Source organism: Salmo trutta, chromosome 34 (assembly GCF_901001165.1).
Source record: "Salmo trutta chromosome 34, fSalTru1.1, whole genome shotgun sequence".
In the NCBI taxonomy this organism is placed as follows: domain Eukaryota; kingdom Metazoa; phylum Chordata; class Actinopteri; order Salmoniformes; family Salmonidae; genus Salmo; species Salmo trutta.
In genome coordinates this window covers 13075187-13092287 of record NC_042990.1, presented here as the reverse complement: position 1 = coordinate 13092287, position 17101 = coordinate 13075187, and the positions used below count along the sequence as shown (strand labels likewise).

General features: G+C 42.2%; 1 protein-coding gene across 3 annotated transcripts in view; it reads left to right on the top strand.

Moving 5' to 3' along the window:
- Window positions 1-17101, top strand: part of LOC115173623 (atrial natriuretic peptide receptor 1) — a 126622-nt gene that overhangs the window by 37614 nt on the left and 71907 nt on the right. For all 3 annotated transcript variants that reach the window (XM_029731898.1, XM_029731897.1, XM_029731899.1), the window contains one exon: window positions 13623-13810. In XM_029731898.1, coding sequence (XP_029587758.1) covers window positions 13623-13810 — 188 coding nt within the window. The remainder of the gene's footprint in view (window positions 1-13622; window positions 13811-17101) is intronic.

Genomic DNA, 17101 nt, shown 5'->3' with positions numbered 1-17101 from the left:
TGTAGTCTGTAATTTCCTGTAGACCCTGCCATTGAATTGCGACTCCACCTTGTCCCTGTACCGGCATTTTGCTTGTTTGATTGCCTTGCAGAGGGAATAACTACACTGTTTATATTCAGCCATATCACCAGACCTCTTTCCATGGTTAAATGCGGTGGATCACGCTTTCAGTTTTTTGCGAATGCCGCCATCCATCCACTGTTTCTGGTTAGGGTAGGTTTTAGTAGTTACAGTGGGTACGACATCTCCAATGCACTTATTTATAAACGCACTCACCGAGTCAGCGTATAGATCAATGTCGTTCTCTGAGGCTGAGTGGAACATATTCCAGTCTGTGTGATAAAAACCATCTTGGCGCATGGCTTCCGATTGGTCAGACCAGTGTTGAATGGTTCTCTTCACTGGTACATCCTGTTTGAGTTTCTGCCTATAAGCCGGGATGAGCAAGATGGCGTCGTGGTCGGATTTGCCGAAGGGAGGGCGGGAGAGGGCTTTGTATGCATCGCGGAAGTTAGGGTAGCAGTGGACCAGAAGACCGCTCCGTCTGCCCCTTCTGCGTCACCGTTGTTTTCGGTCAGCTGCTGGGATTAGATCCATTGTCCTCGGTGGTGGTCCGAAGAGAGGATCGGCTTCGGGAAAGTCGTATTCCTGTTCGTAATCTTGGTAAGTTGACGTTGCTCTTATATCCAATAGTTCTTTCCGGCAGTATGTAATAAGACTTAACATTTCCTGGGGTAACAATGTAAGAAATAATACATTAAAAAACTAAATACTGCATAGTTTCCTAAGAACGCGAAGCAAGGCGACCATCTCTGTCGGCACCATTTCAAGGGGTGTGAATACTTTCTGAAGGCACTGTATCTCCAATGGGCTATATATGCTATTGGTTTACTGTCAGAATTGGTTGTACGACAACAGAAATGCTGTTAAAAGTACCAATGCATTGACCTCGAACATGCATGGAGATCTATCTACCGAGTGTGCAGGTTTATGGTCTAGCCCAGCACTGCCATTCAGCTTATTATTTGTATTAGACACTATTGATTTAACTATTCAATGATTTCTTGTTTTGGAGTATGATGGATGTCTGAACCCATTAACCATTTACATAGGCATTCTTTGTATGAATGAAATAAAATGTTGGTTCATTGAATTAAGTACAGTAACTTTTTTGATCATTGAACATTCCCTGTTTGTCTATTTTTATTTGATTGTCACACTCATTTTGTCTGACGATATTGCAGAGATTTGCAGCTGAAGCTGATGTTCTTTATCATTGGTGTGGGTGTAACAATCCCTGTATGGCTGACCTGAGATGCAACCCCTGTCCACAACAACACTTCATACCCACAAGCATCATCCATTATCCTACCAAAACTATGATCTTGGTTAGGCTAGGATAACAGTACTTTAGTTCTCAGGGCAGGTGACATCACAACATGATGGCTTTGTCTCACTTTGTCTTTCCTTGATTACTCTCGTCCAATCTCCTCACCTGTATTATATTGCAACTGTATTGGAGAAGGTACAAGGTCCCTACCCTCTGACCTTCTCCAGGAGGCGAATCGAGGAAGGATGAATGAAGAAATAGCCTAACACTCACGTGTCAACTAGCTCACGTGCTACACACTCACCCTTCTGCTACACCCACTGACCTCCTTTTCTGCGTCAACTTCAGCAGCCAGCAGAGCAGACTGTGTGAACTGAGTCAATCTAGCACCCACAGAATACATTTTGTGAGTACTTAATTATGCTAAATTGACTGCGGCTGAGTTATACTGTTGGTGGGTAGGAGGTGGTGAAAGCAGTGTGACTGTAGCAGAGGTGAGCTTCAGGTGAGTTCTAGTAGCCACTATGATGTGATGTCATCCCCCTAAGACTTGAAGTAGTGTCTCCTTCTGTCTATCATGAATGTATTTATATTTTAATACCATAAGCATCTCAGCTGCGGGAGGATATCCTCCGGCAATTTGCTTCCTTCTGCTATACTCGCCTTCCTCCTTCTCCAGTGGTTGGCATGCTAGCTACAAGGCCATGCAAACTCACATTCAAAGTCCAATGTGACATCAGCAAAGAGACCTACTCCGACTCTGTCATCAGTTAGACAGTCAAGATCATGGATCTAAAAAACGGAAAGGATGCCCATAAACAGAGAATGAGAACATTCTTTATTTTGGAAATCTCTTCCAAAGTATTCCAACGCATAATAGAGAGATTCTGTAAAGTAAGTGTAGAAGAGGTGAAAAAACCCAAAACATTATTGTTCTATATCAACAATGACAAGCCACCGGGTTCTGACAACTTGGATGGAAAATTATTGAGGATAATAGGGACGATATTGCCACTCCTGCCATATCTTCAATTTTAGCCTACTAGAAAGTACAGTTGAAGTCAGAAGTTCACATACACCTTAGCCAGTTTTTCACAATTCCTGACATTTAATCCTAGTAAATATTCCCTGTCTTAGGTCAGTTAAGATCACCTGTTACGTTCATCAATGGAAGGATCGGACCAAGTTGCAGCGTGGTAGGCGTACATTTTAATTTTATTAAATGAACACTGAAACAAAACAAATACAACCGAACCATAACGTTCAGTAGGGCTACACAGCACAGTTCCAAAAACAAGAAGCCCACAAACTAAAGGTGGAAAAAAGGCTGCCTAAGTATGATCCCCAATCAAAGACAACGATAGACAGCTGCCTCTGATTGGGAACCATACCCAGCCAACAAAGAAATAGAAAACATAGATTGCCCACCCTAGTCACACCCTGACCTAACCAAATAGAGAATAAAAGGGATCTCTAAGGTCAGGGCGTGACATAACCACTTTATTTTAAGAATGTGAAATGTCAGAATAATAGTAGAGAATGAGAACATTTTCTATAGGATTGAGATCAAGACTTTGTGATGGCCACTCCAATACCTTGACTTTGTTGTCCTTAAGCCATTTTGCCACAACTTTGGAAGTATGCTTGGGGTCATTGTCCATTTGGAAGACCCATTTGCGACCAAGCTTTAACTTCCTGACTGATGTCTTGAGATGTAGCTTCAATATATCCACATAATTTTCCTTTCTCATGATGCCATCTATTTTGTGAAGTGCACCAGTCCTTCCTGCAGCAAAGCACCCCCACAACATGATGCTGCCACCCCCGTGCTTCACAGTTGGGATGGTGTTCTTCGGCTTGCAAGCCCCCCACTTTTTCCTTCAAACATAACGATGGTCATTATGGCCAAACAGTTCTATTTTTGTTTCATCAGACCATAGGACATTTCTCCAAAAAGTACGATCTTTGTCCCCATGTGCAGTTGCAAACCGTAGTCTGGCTTTTTTATGGCGGTTTTGGAGCAGTGACTTCTTCCTTGCTGAGCGGCCTTTCAGGTTATGTCGATATAGAACTCGTTTTACTGTGGATATAGATACCTTTGTACCTGTTTCCTCCAGCATCTTCACAAGGTTCTTTGCTGTTGTTCTGGCATTGATTTGCACTTTTCGCACCAAAGTACGTTCATCTCTAGGAGACAGACGTGAGCGGTACAACGGCTGCGTGATCCCATGGTGTTTATACTTGCATAGTATTGTTTGTACAGATGAACATGGTACCTTCAGGCGTTTGGAAATTGCTCTCAATGATGAACCAGAGGTCTTGGCTGATTTCTTTTGATTTTCCCATGATGTCAAGCAGAGGCACTGAGTTTGAAGGTAGGCCTTGAAATACATCAACAGGTACACCTCCAATTGACTCAAATGATGTCAATTAGCCTATCAGAAGCTTCTAAAGCCATGACATCATTTTCTGGAATTTTCCAAGCTGTTTAAAGGCACAGTCAACTTAGTGTATGTAAACTTCTGACCCACTAACAGAGTAACCACAGCAAACAATCCCACACAAAGACTAGCAGGCAGCGGAGGTAAATAAACCCACCGAAATCAACTAATAGGACACAGGTGTGAACAAAACAGACAGACACAAGCGAAAAGGAAAAATGGATCAGTGGCAGCTAGTAGGCTGGCGACGACGGCCGCCAAGAACCGCCCGAACAGGGAGAGGAGCCACCTTCGGTGGAAGTCGTGACAAAAGCCGCCTTTACTGGCTCAAATAAATCAAATCAAATCAAATTTATTTATATAGCCCTTCGTACATCAGCTGAAATCTCAAAGTGCTGTACAGAAACCCAGCCTAAAACCCCAAACAGCAAGCAATGCATGTGAAAGAAACACGGTGGCTAGGAAAAACTCCCTAGGAAAAACTCCCTTGAAAGGCCAAAAACCTAGGAAGAAACCTAGAGAGGAACCAGGCTATGAGGGGTGGCCAGTCCTCTTCTGGCTGTGCCGGGTGGATATTATAACAAAACATGGTCAAGATGTTAAAATGTTCATAAATGACCAGCATGGTCAAATAATAATAATCATAGTAGTTGTCGAGGGTGCAACAAGCACGTCCGGTGAACAGGTCAGGGTTCCGTAGCCGCAGGCAGAACAGTTGAAACTGGAGCAGCAGCATGGCCAGGTGGACTGGGGACAGCAAGGAGACATCATGCCAGGTAGTCCCGAGGCATGGTCCTAGGGCTCAGGTCCTCCGAGAGAAAGAAAGAAAGAGAGAAAGAGAGAATTAGAGAGAGCATATTTAAATTCACACAGGACACCGGATAAGACAAGAGAAATACTCCAGATGTAACAGACTGACCCTAGCCCCCCGACACATAAACTACTGCAGCATAAATACTGGAGGCTGAGACAGGAGGGATCCGAAGACACTGTAGCCCCATCCGATGATACCCCCGGACAGGGCCAAACAGGCAGGATATAACCCCACCCACTTTGCCAAAGCACAGCCCCCACACCACTAGAGGGATGTCTACAACCACCAACTTACCGTCCTAAGACAAGGCCGAGTATAGCCCACAAATAGCGGACCAATCAGCCAGTACCCAACCCTTAGTAAACTTTTGTAAAAAATGTTTGACCAGATACAATTCTATTTTACAGTAAACAAATTGACAACAGGCTTTCAGCACGCTTATAGGGAAGGACATTCAAGTAAAGCCAGTGTGTCTATGTATACGGATGACTCAACACTATACATGTCAGCTACTACAGTGACTGAAATGACAGCAACACTTAACAAAGAGCTGCAGTTAGTTTCAGAATGGGTGGCAAGGAATAAGTTAGTCCTAAATATTTCAAAAACAAAAAGCATTGTATTTGGGACAAGTCATTCACTAAACGCTAAACCTCAACTAAATCTTGTAATGAATAATGTGGAAATTGAGCAAGTTGAGGTGATAAACTGCTTGGAGTAACACTGGATTGTAAACTGTTGTAGTCAAAGCTTATTGATAGCTAAGACAATAGCTAAGATGGGGAGCAGTCTGTCCATAATAAAGTGGTGCTCTGCCTTCTTAACAGCTCTATCAACAAGGAAGGTCCTACAGGCCCCTGTTTTGTTACACTTGGACTACTGTTGAGTTGTGTGGTCAGGTGATACAAAGAGGGACTTAGGAAAATTGCAATTGCTCAGAACAGGGCAGCACGGCTGGCCCCTGGATGTACACAGAGAGCTAACATGAATAATATGGATGTCAATCTCTCCTGGCTCAAAGTGGAGGAGAGATTGACTTCATCACTACTTGTATTTGTGAGAGGTATTGACATGTTGAATGCACTGAGCTGTCTGTTTGAACTACTGGCACACAGCTCAGACACCCATGCATACCCCACAAGACATGCTACCAGAGGTCTCTTCACAGTCCCCAAGTCCAGAACAGGTGCACAGTACTACATAGAGCCATGACTACATGGAACTCTATTCCACATCAAGTAACTGATGCAAGCAGTAGAATCAGATGAAAAAAACAGATAAAAATTAACCTTATGGAACAGCGGGGATTGTAAAGAGACACAAACACAAGCACAGACACATGCATACAGACACACAATAACATACGCACTATACGCACTATACACACACATGTACACCTGGATTGTGTGTTGTAGATATGTGGTAGTAGAATAGTGGCCTGTTTTGAATGTATTGTAATGTTTTTAAATTGTTGTAAACTGCCTTAATTTTGCTGGACACCAGGAAGAGTGGGGATCCATAATAAATACAAATACAGAATATGTGATAGTATACAAATCTAAGTAAGGTTTGAAATTATTATGTTTTAGTCAAATAGTATATATGTTTGGGCTACTTGAGGTCAATTTGCAGTCTACAAATTATTTGTAATTATGTTCTGGCCTCCTGACCATCCACTCAAGAAAATATTGTCCCGCAGCTGAATCTAGTTGATGATCCCTGGCCTATGATATTAGTTAGAGCACATAAAGATGTATATAATTTATATAAAAAAAGAGGAAATTCTGGACTCCTATGCTATATATACAAAAGTATGTGGACAACCCTTCAAATGAGTGTTGACTATTTCAGCCACACCTGTTGCTGAAAGGCATATAAAATCGATCACACAGACAAACATTGGCAGTTACTGAAGAGCTCGGTGACTTTCAACGTGGCACCGTCATAGGATGCCACCTTTCCAACAAGTCAGTTCGCCAACTGTCCGTCTACTGTAAGAGCTGCCCGTCAACTGTAAGTGCTGTTATTGTGACATGGAAACGTCTAGGAGCAACAACTGCTCAGCCGCGAAGTGGTAGGCCACACAAGCTTACAGAACAGGACCGCCTAGTGCTGAAACATGTAGCGTGTAAAAATTGTCTGTCCTTTGTTGCAACACTCACTACCGAGTTCCAAACTACCTCTGGAAGCAAAGTCAGCACAAGAACTGTTCGTCGGGAGCTTCAGAAATGGGTTTTCATGGCCGAGCAGCCGCACACAAGTCTAAGAACAACATGCCCATTGCCAAGCATCAGCTGGAGTGGTGTAAAGCTTGCCGCCATTGGACTCTGGAGCAGTGGAAATGCGTTCTCTGGAGTGATGAATCACGCTTCACCATCTGGCAGTCCAACGGACGAATCTAGGTTTAGGGGATGCCAGGAGAACACTACTTGGCATAGTGCCAACTGTAAAGTTTGGTGGAGGAGGAATAATGGTCTGGGGCTGTTTTTTATGGTTCGGACTGGGCTCCGTAGTTCCAGTGAGGGGGAAATCTTAAAGCTACAGCATACAATGACATTCTAAATGATTCTGTGCTTCCAACTTTGTGGCAACAGTTTAGGGCGTGACCCAAATGCAGACACAGGAGGCAGATGGTTGAGGAGTAGGAAAAAGGCAGGTCGTGGACAAGCGAGAGTTCATAAACAAGGTCAGAGGCCAAACAGTACCAGGCAATAGGCAGGCACGAGGTCAGAACAGGCAGAGTGGTCAGGCATGCGGATACGGCGTCAGGACAGGCAAGGGTGAAAACCAGGAGGGCTAGGAAAAAACAGAGACTGGGGAAAATAGGAGCTAGAAAAAACGCTGGTTGACTTGGCAAAACAAGATGAACTGGCACAGAGAGACAGGAAACACAGGGATAAATACACCGGGGACTAATGGGGAAATATGTGACACCTGTAGGTGGGTGGAGACAATAACAAAGACATGTGAAACAGATCAGGGCGTGACACCTTTCCTGTTTCAGCATGACAATGCCCCCGTGCACAAAGCAAGGTCCATACAGAAATGATTTGTCGAGATCGGTTTGGAAGAACTTGACTGGCCTGCACAGAGCCCTGACCTCAACCCCATCGAACACTTTTGGGATGAATTGGAACGCCAACTGCGAGCCAGGCCTAATCGCCAAACATTAGTGCCCGACCTCACTAATGCACATGGTTTTACCGCAACAAGCGCTACAGACTAGCGCAACACTATTCAATTGAAATGGTGGTAAACAAATGAAAGTGGCTACATCTCTGATCAGAAATGAAATCAGAAATGAAATGAAATAAATACAGTACCAGTCAAAAGTTCGGACACACCTACTCATTCAAGTTTTTTGTTTTTGTTTTACTATTTTCTACATTGTAGAGTAATAGTGTAGACATCAAAACTATGCAATAACACATATGGAACCATGTAGTAACCAAAAAAGTGTTGAACAAATCAAAATATGTTTTATATTTTAGATTCTTAAAAGTAGCCACCCTTTGCCTTGATGGCTGCTTTGCATTCTCTCAACCAGCTTCATGAGGTTGTCACCTGGAATGCTTTTCCAATAGTCTTGAAAGAGTTCCCACATATGCTGAGCACTTGTTGGCTGCTTTTCCTTCATTATTCGGTCCAACTCATCCCAAACCATCTCAATTGGGTTGAGGTCTGGAGATTGTGGAAGCAAGGTCATCTAATGCAGCACTCCATCACTGTCCTTCTTGGTCAAATAGCCCTTACACAGCCTGGAGGTGTGTTTCGGGTCATTGTCCTGTTGAAAAACTAATTATAGTCTCACTAAGCGCAAACCAGATTGGCTAGTGTACCACTGCAAAATGCTGTGGTAGCCATGCTGGTTAAGTGTGCCTTGAATTCAAAATGAATCACCAGCAAAGCACCCCCACACCATCACACCTCCTCTTCCATGCTTCACGGTGGGAACCACACATGCCAAGATCCTACATTCACCTTCTCTGCATCTCACAAAGACATGGCGGTTGGAACCAAAAATCTCAAATTTGAACTCATCAGACCAAAGGACAGATTTCCATCGGTCTAATGTCCTTTGCTCTTGTTTCTTGGCCAAAGCAAGTCTCTTCTTCTTATTGGTGTCCTTTAGTAGTGATTTCTTTGCAGCAATTTGACCATGAAGGCCTGATTCACGCAGTCTCTGAGCAGTTGATGTTGAGATATATCTGTTACTTGAACTCTGTGAAGCATATATTTGGGATGCAATTTCTGAGACTGATAACTCTAATGAACTTATCCTCTGCAGCAGAGGTAACTCTGGGTCTTCCTTTCCTGTGGCGGTCCTCATGAGACCCAGTTTCATCATATCGATTGAAGAAACTGCGACTGCACTTGAAGAAACTTTCAAAGTTCTTGAAATGTTTCGTATTGACTGACCTTGATGTCTTAAAGTAATGATGGACTGTCATTTCTCTTTGCTTATTTGAGCCGTTCTTTCCATAATATGGACTTTGTCTTTTACCAAATAGGACTATCTTCTGTATACCACCCCCCACCTTGTCACAACACAACTGATTGGCTCAAATGCATTAATTAAGAAGGAAAGAAATTCCACAAATGAACTTTTAACAAGGCACACCTGTTCATTGAAATACATTCCAGTTGACTACCTCATGAATGCTGTGAGAATGCTATTCACTGACTATAGCTCAGTGTTCAACACCATAGTGCCCTCAAAGCTCATCACTAAGCTAAGGATCCTAGGACTAAACACCTCCCTCTGCAACTGGATCCTGGACTTCCTGACGGGCCGCTCCCAGGTGGTAAGGGTAGGTAACAATACATCTGCCACTCTGACCCTCAGGGGTACGTGCTCAGTCCCCTCCTGTACTCCCTGTTCACCCACGACTGCATGGCCAGGCACGACTGCAACACCCTCATTAAGTTTGCTAACAACACAACAGTGGTAGGCCTGATCACTGACAATGATGAGACAGCCTATAGGGAGGAGGTCAGAGACCTGGCCGGGTGGTGCCAGAGTAACAACCTATCCCTCAATGCAATCAAGACAAAGGAGATGATTGTGGACTACCGGAAAAGGAAGACCGAGCACGCCCCCATTCTCATCGGTGGGGCTGTAGTGGAGCAGGTTGAGAGCTTCAAGTTCCTTGGTGTCCACATCACCAACAAACTAGAATAGTCCAAACACACCAAGACAGTCGTGAAAAGGGCACGACAAAGCCTATTCACCCTCAGGAAACTAAAAAGATTTTGCATGGGTCCTCAGATCCTCAAAAGGTTCTACAGCTGCAACATTGAGAGCATCCTGACTGGTTGCATCACTGCCTGGTTGGTACGGCAACTGCTCAGCCTTCGACTGCAAGGCACTACGGAGGGTAGTGCCAACGGCCCAGTACTTCATTGGGGCTAAGCTGCCTGCCATCCAGGACCTCTATACCAGGCAGTACCAGAGCAAGGCCCTAAAAATTGTCAAAGACTCCAGCCACCCCAGTCATAGACTGTTCTCTCTGCTAGCGCATGGAAAGCGGTACCAGAGCGCCAAGTCTAGCACCAAAAGGCTTCTCAACAGCTTTTACCCCCAAGTCATAAGACTTCTGAACAGCTAATCAAATGGCTACCCGGACTATGCATTGTGTCCCCCCCTTGCCAACCCAGCCCCCCCCCCCCCCCTCTGTTTATGATCTATGCATAGTCACTTTAACTATACTACCTCAAATAGCCCAACTAACCGGTGCACCTGCACATTGACTCTGTACTGGTACCACCTGTATATAGCCTCGCTACTGTTATTTTTTGTTGTTGTGTTTTTTATGTTATTTCTTTACTTATCCATTGTTTACCTAATACCTATTTTTTAACTTAACTGCACTGTTGGTTAAGGGCTTGTAAGTAAGCATTTGACTTTTAGGTCTACACCTGTTGTATTCGGCGCACGTGACAAATACACTTTGATTTGATTTGAAGCTGGTTGAGAGAATGCCAAGAATTTGCAAAGCTGTCATCAAAGCTAAGGATGGCTTACTTTGAAGAATCTCAACTATAAAATATATTTGTTTAACACTTTTTTGGTTACTACATGATTCCATATGTGTTATTTCATAGTTATGATGTCTTCACTATTATTCTACAATGCAGAAAATAGTAAAAAATTAAGAAAAACCCTTGAATGAGTAGGTATGTCCAAACTTTTTAATGGTACTGTATATTGGAGCAGTAGAACTTCTAAGTAGGCTTCAATTACTTTTCAAGGACCAAATAGCCTAGAGGAAATGTTCAAGGTAGGCTATTCCATTTACTGGTAGATTTCATAACTTGGAACATATTTTTCCTACCACTTTCCCACCCCTACTGCTGTCGGTCTTCGGAGAGCTGCTCCACGCAACAACCAGCTGTGTAAGAGCTGGTGTTCTCTCTGCTCGTCATATTATCAATAGGCTGAATGTGTGCAGCGCACGCGTGATAAATATTTGACATAAGGAACGAAGAGCTTCGGGAACCCATCTGTTTAATAATCAATTATATAGCTTCGGTTAAAAATAACATTATTACAATATTTTTTTTCATTGGCACAAGCGGGCATCTGACAGGGATGGTCAACTGGCCCGGAGGGTTTCCAAATCCTCCCCTGCCAGTGGGCAGACCTGTATGTTGAGCCCTGAATGACTTTATCAGATGATTACTCATGATTTGGATCCAACCAAATCATGGTCTGATGCCACCAACTGTAAAAGTTAGTGACACCTGGGGAAAATGTTAGTCTGGAGCCCTGGTCAGATGCTCATTAAAAAAGGGCACCCCTCTTTCTTTTTTAACATTGGCCTATTTATTTTCAGCAACAGCACACTAGTCACTCATTGTAAGCTAGTTAGTGCCAGTGACTTCTAGTAGGCTACTAACTAGAGTGGAAATGAGTGACATCGGGAAAACGGGCTATCAGCTGATCATATCGAAATAATAATGATGTAAATCTGCTATTTAGCTTTGCTGTCAAAATAAGCTAAATAGCCTTGATTTGAGTTTGTTCTGTTGACATCTGCTTCTTACTAACAAACTTGAATTCCCCTTTTCTCCGTCTATAGCAGTGAGACAGACATGACAGGTCCAACTCAAAGTAACCTACCTGTATTGAAACGTTTAGCCCATAACCAGCAAGGCTCACTGCATGCAGAAGTCAGGCATGACGGAGGGGGTATTTGCCAAGATTCAAGACACATTTAATTAGCTAGTTTGATGTGCAATTCGTTACATTTAAAATATATATATTTAAAAGTGACAAAATGAAAAACAAAAGCCACCAAGCTGATAGGAGGCCAAAAGGGCACTTTCTCATAGATTTGATTTGATATATTAGGACCCCCATTAGCCAACACCATTGGCGACAGCTGGTCTTACTGGGGTCCGACACATAACGAAAAAGACATTACAGACAAAATACTTTAACATGTAATGTGTTTGTGTGTGTTTTTGCGCAACTATCAGTTCCACATACATGTCAGTACATACACACAACAAGTAAGTCACATGAGGGGGAGGAGTTGTGCCGTGAGGTGTTACTTTGTTTGTTTTTTGAAACTATGTTTGCTTTTCACTTGCGCTATATAAGATGGAAGGGAGTTTCCTGCTCTCATGGCTCTGTATAATACTGTACGTTTCCTTGAATTTGTTCTGGACCTGGGGACTGTGAAAAGACCCCTGGTGGCATGTCTGCTGGGGTAAGTGTGTGTGTCAGTGTTGTGTGTAAGTTGACTCTGTAAACAATTTGGAATGTCCAACACTTGAATGTTTCTAATCAAAACAAGAAGTGACGCAATCGGTCTTTCCTCAACTCTTAGCCGAGAGAGAATGGCTTGCATAGTATTAATATTAGCCCAATTAAGAGCAAGAGGTCCGGCTCTGTTCTGGGCCAGATGCAGCTTAACTAGATCTTTATTTGCAGCACATGACCATATGACTAGCCAATAATCAAGATAAGATAAACTAGAGCATGCAGGACTTGCTTTGTGGAGTGTGGTGTCAAAAAAAGCAGAGCATCTCTTTATTACATGATGTCTAGACCGGGCACGCGCGTACCTCCGCATGTTGATTTTGTACATCCACTCCAGACGCGATCAGGACACGCAGGTTGAAATATCAAAACAAACTCTGAACCAACTGTATTAATTTGGGGACAGGTCAAAACACATTAAACATTCATTGACATTTAGGTAGCTAACTTTCTGTTGTTAGCTAATTTGTCCTAGGATATAAACATTTGGTTGTTATTTTACCTGAAATGCACAAGGTCCTTTTTTCTGGAACTTTGTAGAATTTTGATAAAAGGATGCACTTGAGCTCAATTTCAAGTCTCATAGCAAAGGGTCTGAATATGGTATTTCTGTGAATTATTTGTTATAAATTTGCTAACATTTCCAAGAACCTGTTTTGTCATTAAGGTGTATTGTGCGTAGATTGATGAGATGTTTCTTTTTTTATCCATTTCAGAATAAGGCTGAAAAGTAACAAAATGTGGAAAAATGAAAGGCATCTGAATAATTTCTGAACGCACTGTATAGTATGTTTCACAAAATCCTAACATATAATAGAAACTGTAATTCGTAACATATAGGAAATGGGAGATGGACATCCACAAATGAATGCATATGATACGAAACGTAACGTATACTAAATGTAGTGTTTTGGATTTACGTACAGAATACGAAATGCTCTGAGAACAGGTTGCAGTGCAGTGGATGTTAGTCTTTCACCTATGTCCTTTTTCCTCAATGTTGCACCTGCATTGCTCATTAACAGTACTAGCCAATTCCCCTTATTGTTTTCTGTCCACCCTCTGTAGGGTCACTCAAACAGTAGAACATTGGTAAATTCCACTGTGGTACACAAACAGTAGCACATTGGTAAATTCCACTGTGGTACACAAACAGTAGCACATTGGTAAATTCCACTGTGGCACACAAACAGTAGCATACAGTGGTACATTCCACTGATATACTGTACATGTCATTGATACATTCTTCTTCTTCTACTTTTTCTTCAGTGGTGTACATGTGCTGCTCATGGGACACTTTCCGGAGGCTGATGGTACAGTTCTGGAGGGAGGGCCTGCCCCCGGAGGACTATGCCTTCTTCTTCATCGACCTGTTCGGCCACAGCCTGAGGAAGCGGCCCGCTAGGCCCTGGTACAGAGGAGACGCAGACGACCACGCCGCCAAGAAGGCCTTCAGGGTGAGAGGGGGATGACAGAGAGGAATGAGGGAGATCTGTAGGAACGAAGGGAGGGAGAGAATGAGTAAGGGGTATGGGAGAGAGATTTAGTGGGGACTGCGTCTTTGGGTCTGGGAAAAGCGCAATAAAAATCTGATTTATTATTATGCTGTAGTTATGAGTAATATACGACTGGTAGGAAGGAGGGATGAGAGATTTTTTTTACCAGGTAGCCTAAAAAAGAGGAATGGAGGGAGGATAGAATGAGTAGAGGATATAGGAGAGGGATTTAGTGGGGTACTGTAGTTATGAGTGATATTACGATCGGAGGGAGGGTAAATGAGTGATGATTGCGCAAGAGATAAGAAAAAAAGGCTTAAATCATGCAGCTGTATCGGTAGGTAATAAGAGGTTCATGTTACATTATTTTGATGAGGTTGTGAAACAGGAAGTTTCATCGGAATTTCAAGGAAATCGCATTAACCCGGTGAAAAATTGGAGTGTTTGCCAAAGAATTGCAAGGTTTTTCTGTGATATACAGTGCATTACGAAAGTATTCATACCCCTTGACTTTTTCCACATTTTGTTGTGTTACAGCCTGAATTTTAAATGGATTAAATATACTGTACCAGTCAAAAGTTTAAACACACCTACTCATTCAAGTTTTTTTCTTTATTTTACTATTTTCTGCATTGTAGAGTAATAGTGAAGACATCAAAATTATGAAATGACACATATGGAATCATGTAGTAACCAAAAAAGTGTTAAACAAATCAAAATATATTTTATATTTGAGATTCTTCAAAGTAGCCACCCTTTGCCTTGATGACAGCTTTGCACACTCTTGGCATTATATTAACCAGCTTCATGAGATAGAATGGAATGCATTCACCTGGAATGCATTTCAATTAACAGGTGTGCCTTGTTAAAAGGCTGTGCGAAGTTGCTGGATATTAGCGGGAACTGGAACACGCTGTTGTATATGTCAATCCAGAGCATCCCAAATATGCTCAATGGGTGACATGTCTGGTGAGTATGCAGGCCATGGAATAACTGGGACAACAGAAGGTGATGGCGGCAGATGAATGGCACGACAGTGGGCCTCGGGATCTCGTCACGGTATCTCTGTGCATTCAGCTTGCCATCGATAAAATGCAATTGTATTCATTGTCCATAGCTTATGCCTGCCCATACCATAACCCCACCGCCACCATGGGGCACTCTGTTCACAACGTTGACATCAGCAAACCGTTCACACACACGACGCCATACACATGGTCTGCGGGTGTGAGGCTGGTTAGACGTACTGCCAAATTCTATAAAAGGACATTGGAGGTGGTTTATGATAGAGAAATGAACATTCAATTCTCTGGCAAGAGCTCAGGTTGATATTCCTGCAGTCAGCATGCCAATTGCACACTCCCTCAAAACTTGAGACATCTGTGGCATTGTGTTGTGTGACAAAACTGCACATTTTAGAGTGGCATTTTATTGTCCCCAGCACAAGGTGTACTTGAGTAATGATCATGCTTTTTAATCAACTCCTTGATATGCCACACTTGTAAGGTGGATGGATTATCTTGGCAAAGGAGAAATACTCACTAACATGGATGTAAACAAATTTGTGCACAACATTTGAGAGAAATAAGCTTTTTGTGTGTATTGAACATTTCTGGGATATTTTATTTCAGCTAATGAAACATGGGACCAACACACAGTTTTTATTTTTGTTCTGTGTAAAATAAAAAAACAGACAGTGAATATCCCTTTGAGCATGGTGAAGTTATTCATTTCACTTTAGATGGTGTATCAATACACCCAGTCACTACAAAGATACAGGTGTCCTTCCTAACTCAGTTGTTCACCATTAGGCCAATGGTTACTTTAAAACAGTTAAAGAGTTAGTTACGCCACAATACTAACCTAATTGACAGAGTGAAAAGAAGGAAGCCTGTACAGAATACAAATATTCCAAAACATGCATCCTGTTAGCAACAAGTCACTAAAGTAATACTGCAAACAATGTGGTAAAGCAATTCACTTTTTGTCCTGAATACAAAGTGTTATGTTTGGGGCAAATCCAATACAACACATTACTGAGTACCATTCTCCATATTTTCAAACATTGTGGTGGCTGCATCATGCTATGGGTAGTAATCGTTAAGGACTGTGGAGTTTTTCAGGATAAAAAGAAACGGAATGGAGCTAAGCGCAGGCAAATCCTAGGGGAAAGCCTGGTTCAGTCTGCTTTCCACCAGATAGTGGGTGATGAATCCACCTTTCAGCTGGACAATAACCTAAAACACAAAGCCAAATCTACACTGGAGTTGCTTACCAAGAAGACAGTGAATGTTCCTGAGTGGCCGAGTTACAGTTTTGTCCTAAATCTACTTGAAAATCTATTGCAAGACTTGAAAATGGTTGTCTAGAAATGATAACCAAACAATTTAACAGAAAATAATAATGTGCAAATGTTACACAATCCAGGTGTGCAAAACTCTTAGAGATTTACCCAGAAAGACTCACAGCTGTAATTGCTGCCAAATGTGCTTCTACAAAGTATTGACTCAGGGATGAGAATACTTAGGTAAATTAGATAATTCTGTATTTCATTTGGGATAATTTTGGGATAACATTTGGGATAATTTGCAAAAATTTGCAAAAATGTCTGTAAACATGTTTTCACTTGGTCATTATTGGGTATTGTGTGTAGATTGGTGAGAAAACAAATCACTTTACTCCATTTTGAATTCAGGTTGTAACACAACATAATGTGGAATAAGTCAAGGGGTATGAATACTTTCTGATGGCAATGTACTGTATGTACCTTTTTCAAGAGAGGAATGGATGAGAAAAAGGAATGAGGAAAAAATGACTATGCCAAAAACATGCTACAGCTGAATATGTCTGATTATATCTCCCATTACACAGTAACACTGTATGAGATATATAATGTGTTTACCATGCAGATGCCTTGTCTTGATGACAGTACCCAGACAGCAAAACTATAACCACACCTACAAGTTACGGCCAGTTACCACTTGGTATTACGGTCTCTTAACCCAAGCTAATCCATTTTCCCGGCATACTAAACCATTTGACAAAACAAACTTGCACAGTGAATGGAAGTTATGTAAAGTTTGTCCCTCTGGCGTTCATTTTAAATAGATGCAAGCTGCACCTCAAGGGGGGACGCTAGCTGTGTACAGCGCTGTCAGCATGTTTTCTAACCCTAATTAACCATGTACATTAGTCTGTACTGTAAATCAAAACTATTTCACTGCTTCGCAAATAAAGTCTAGAGCTTCGTGT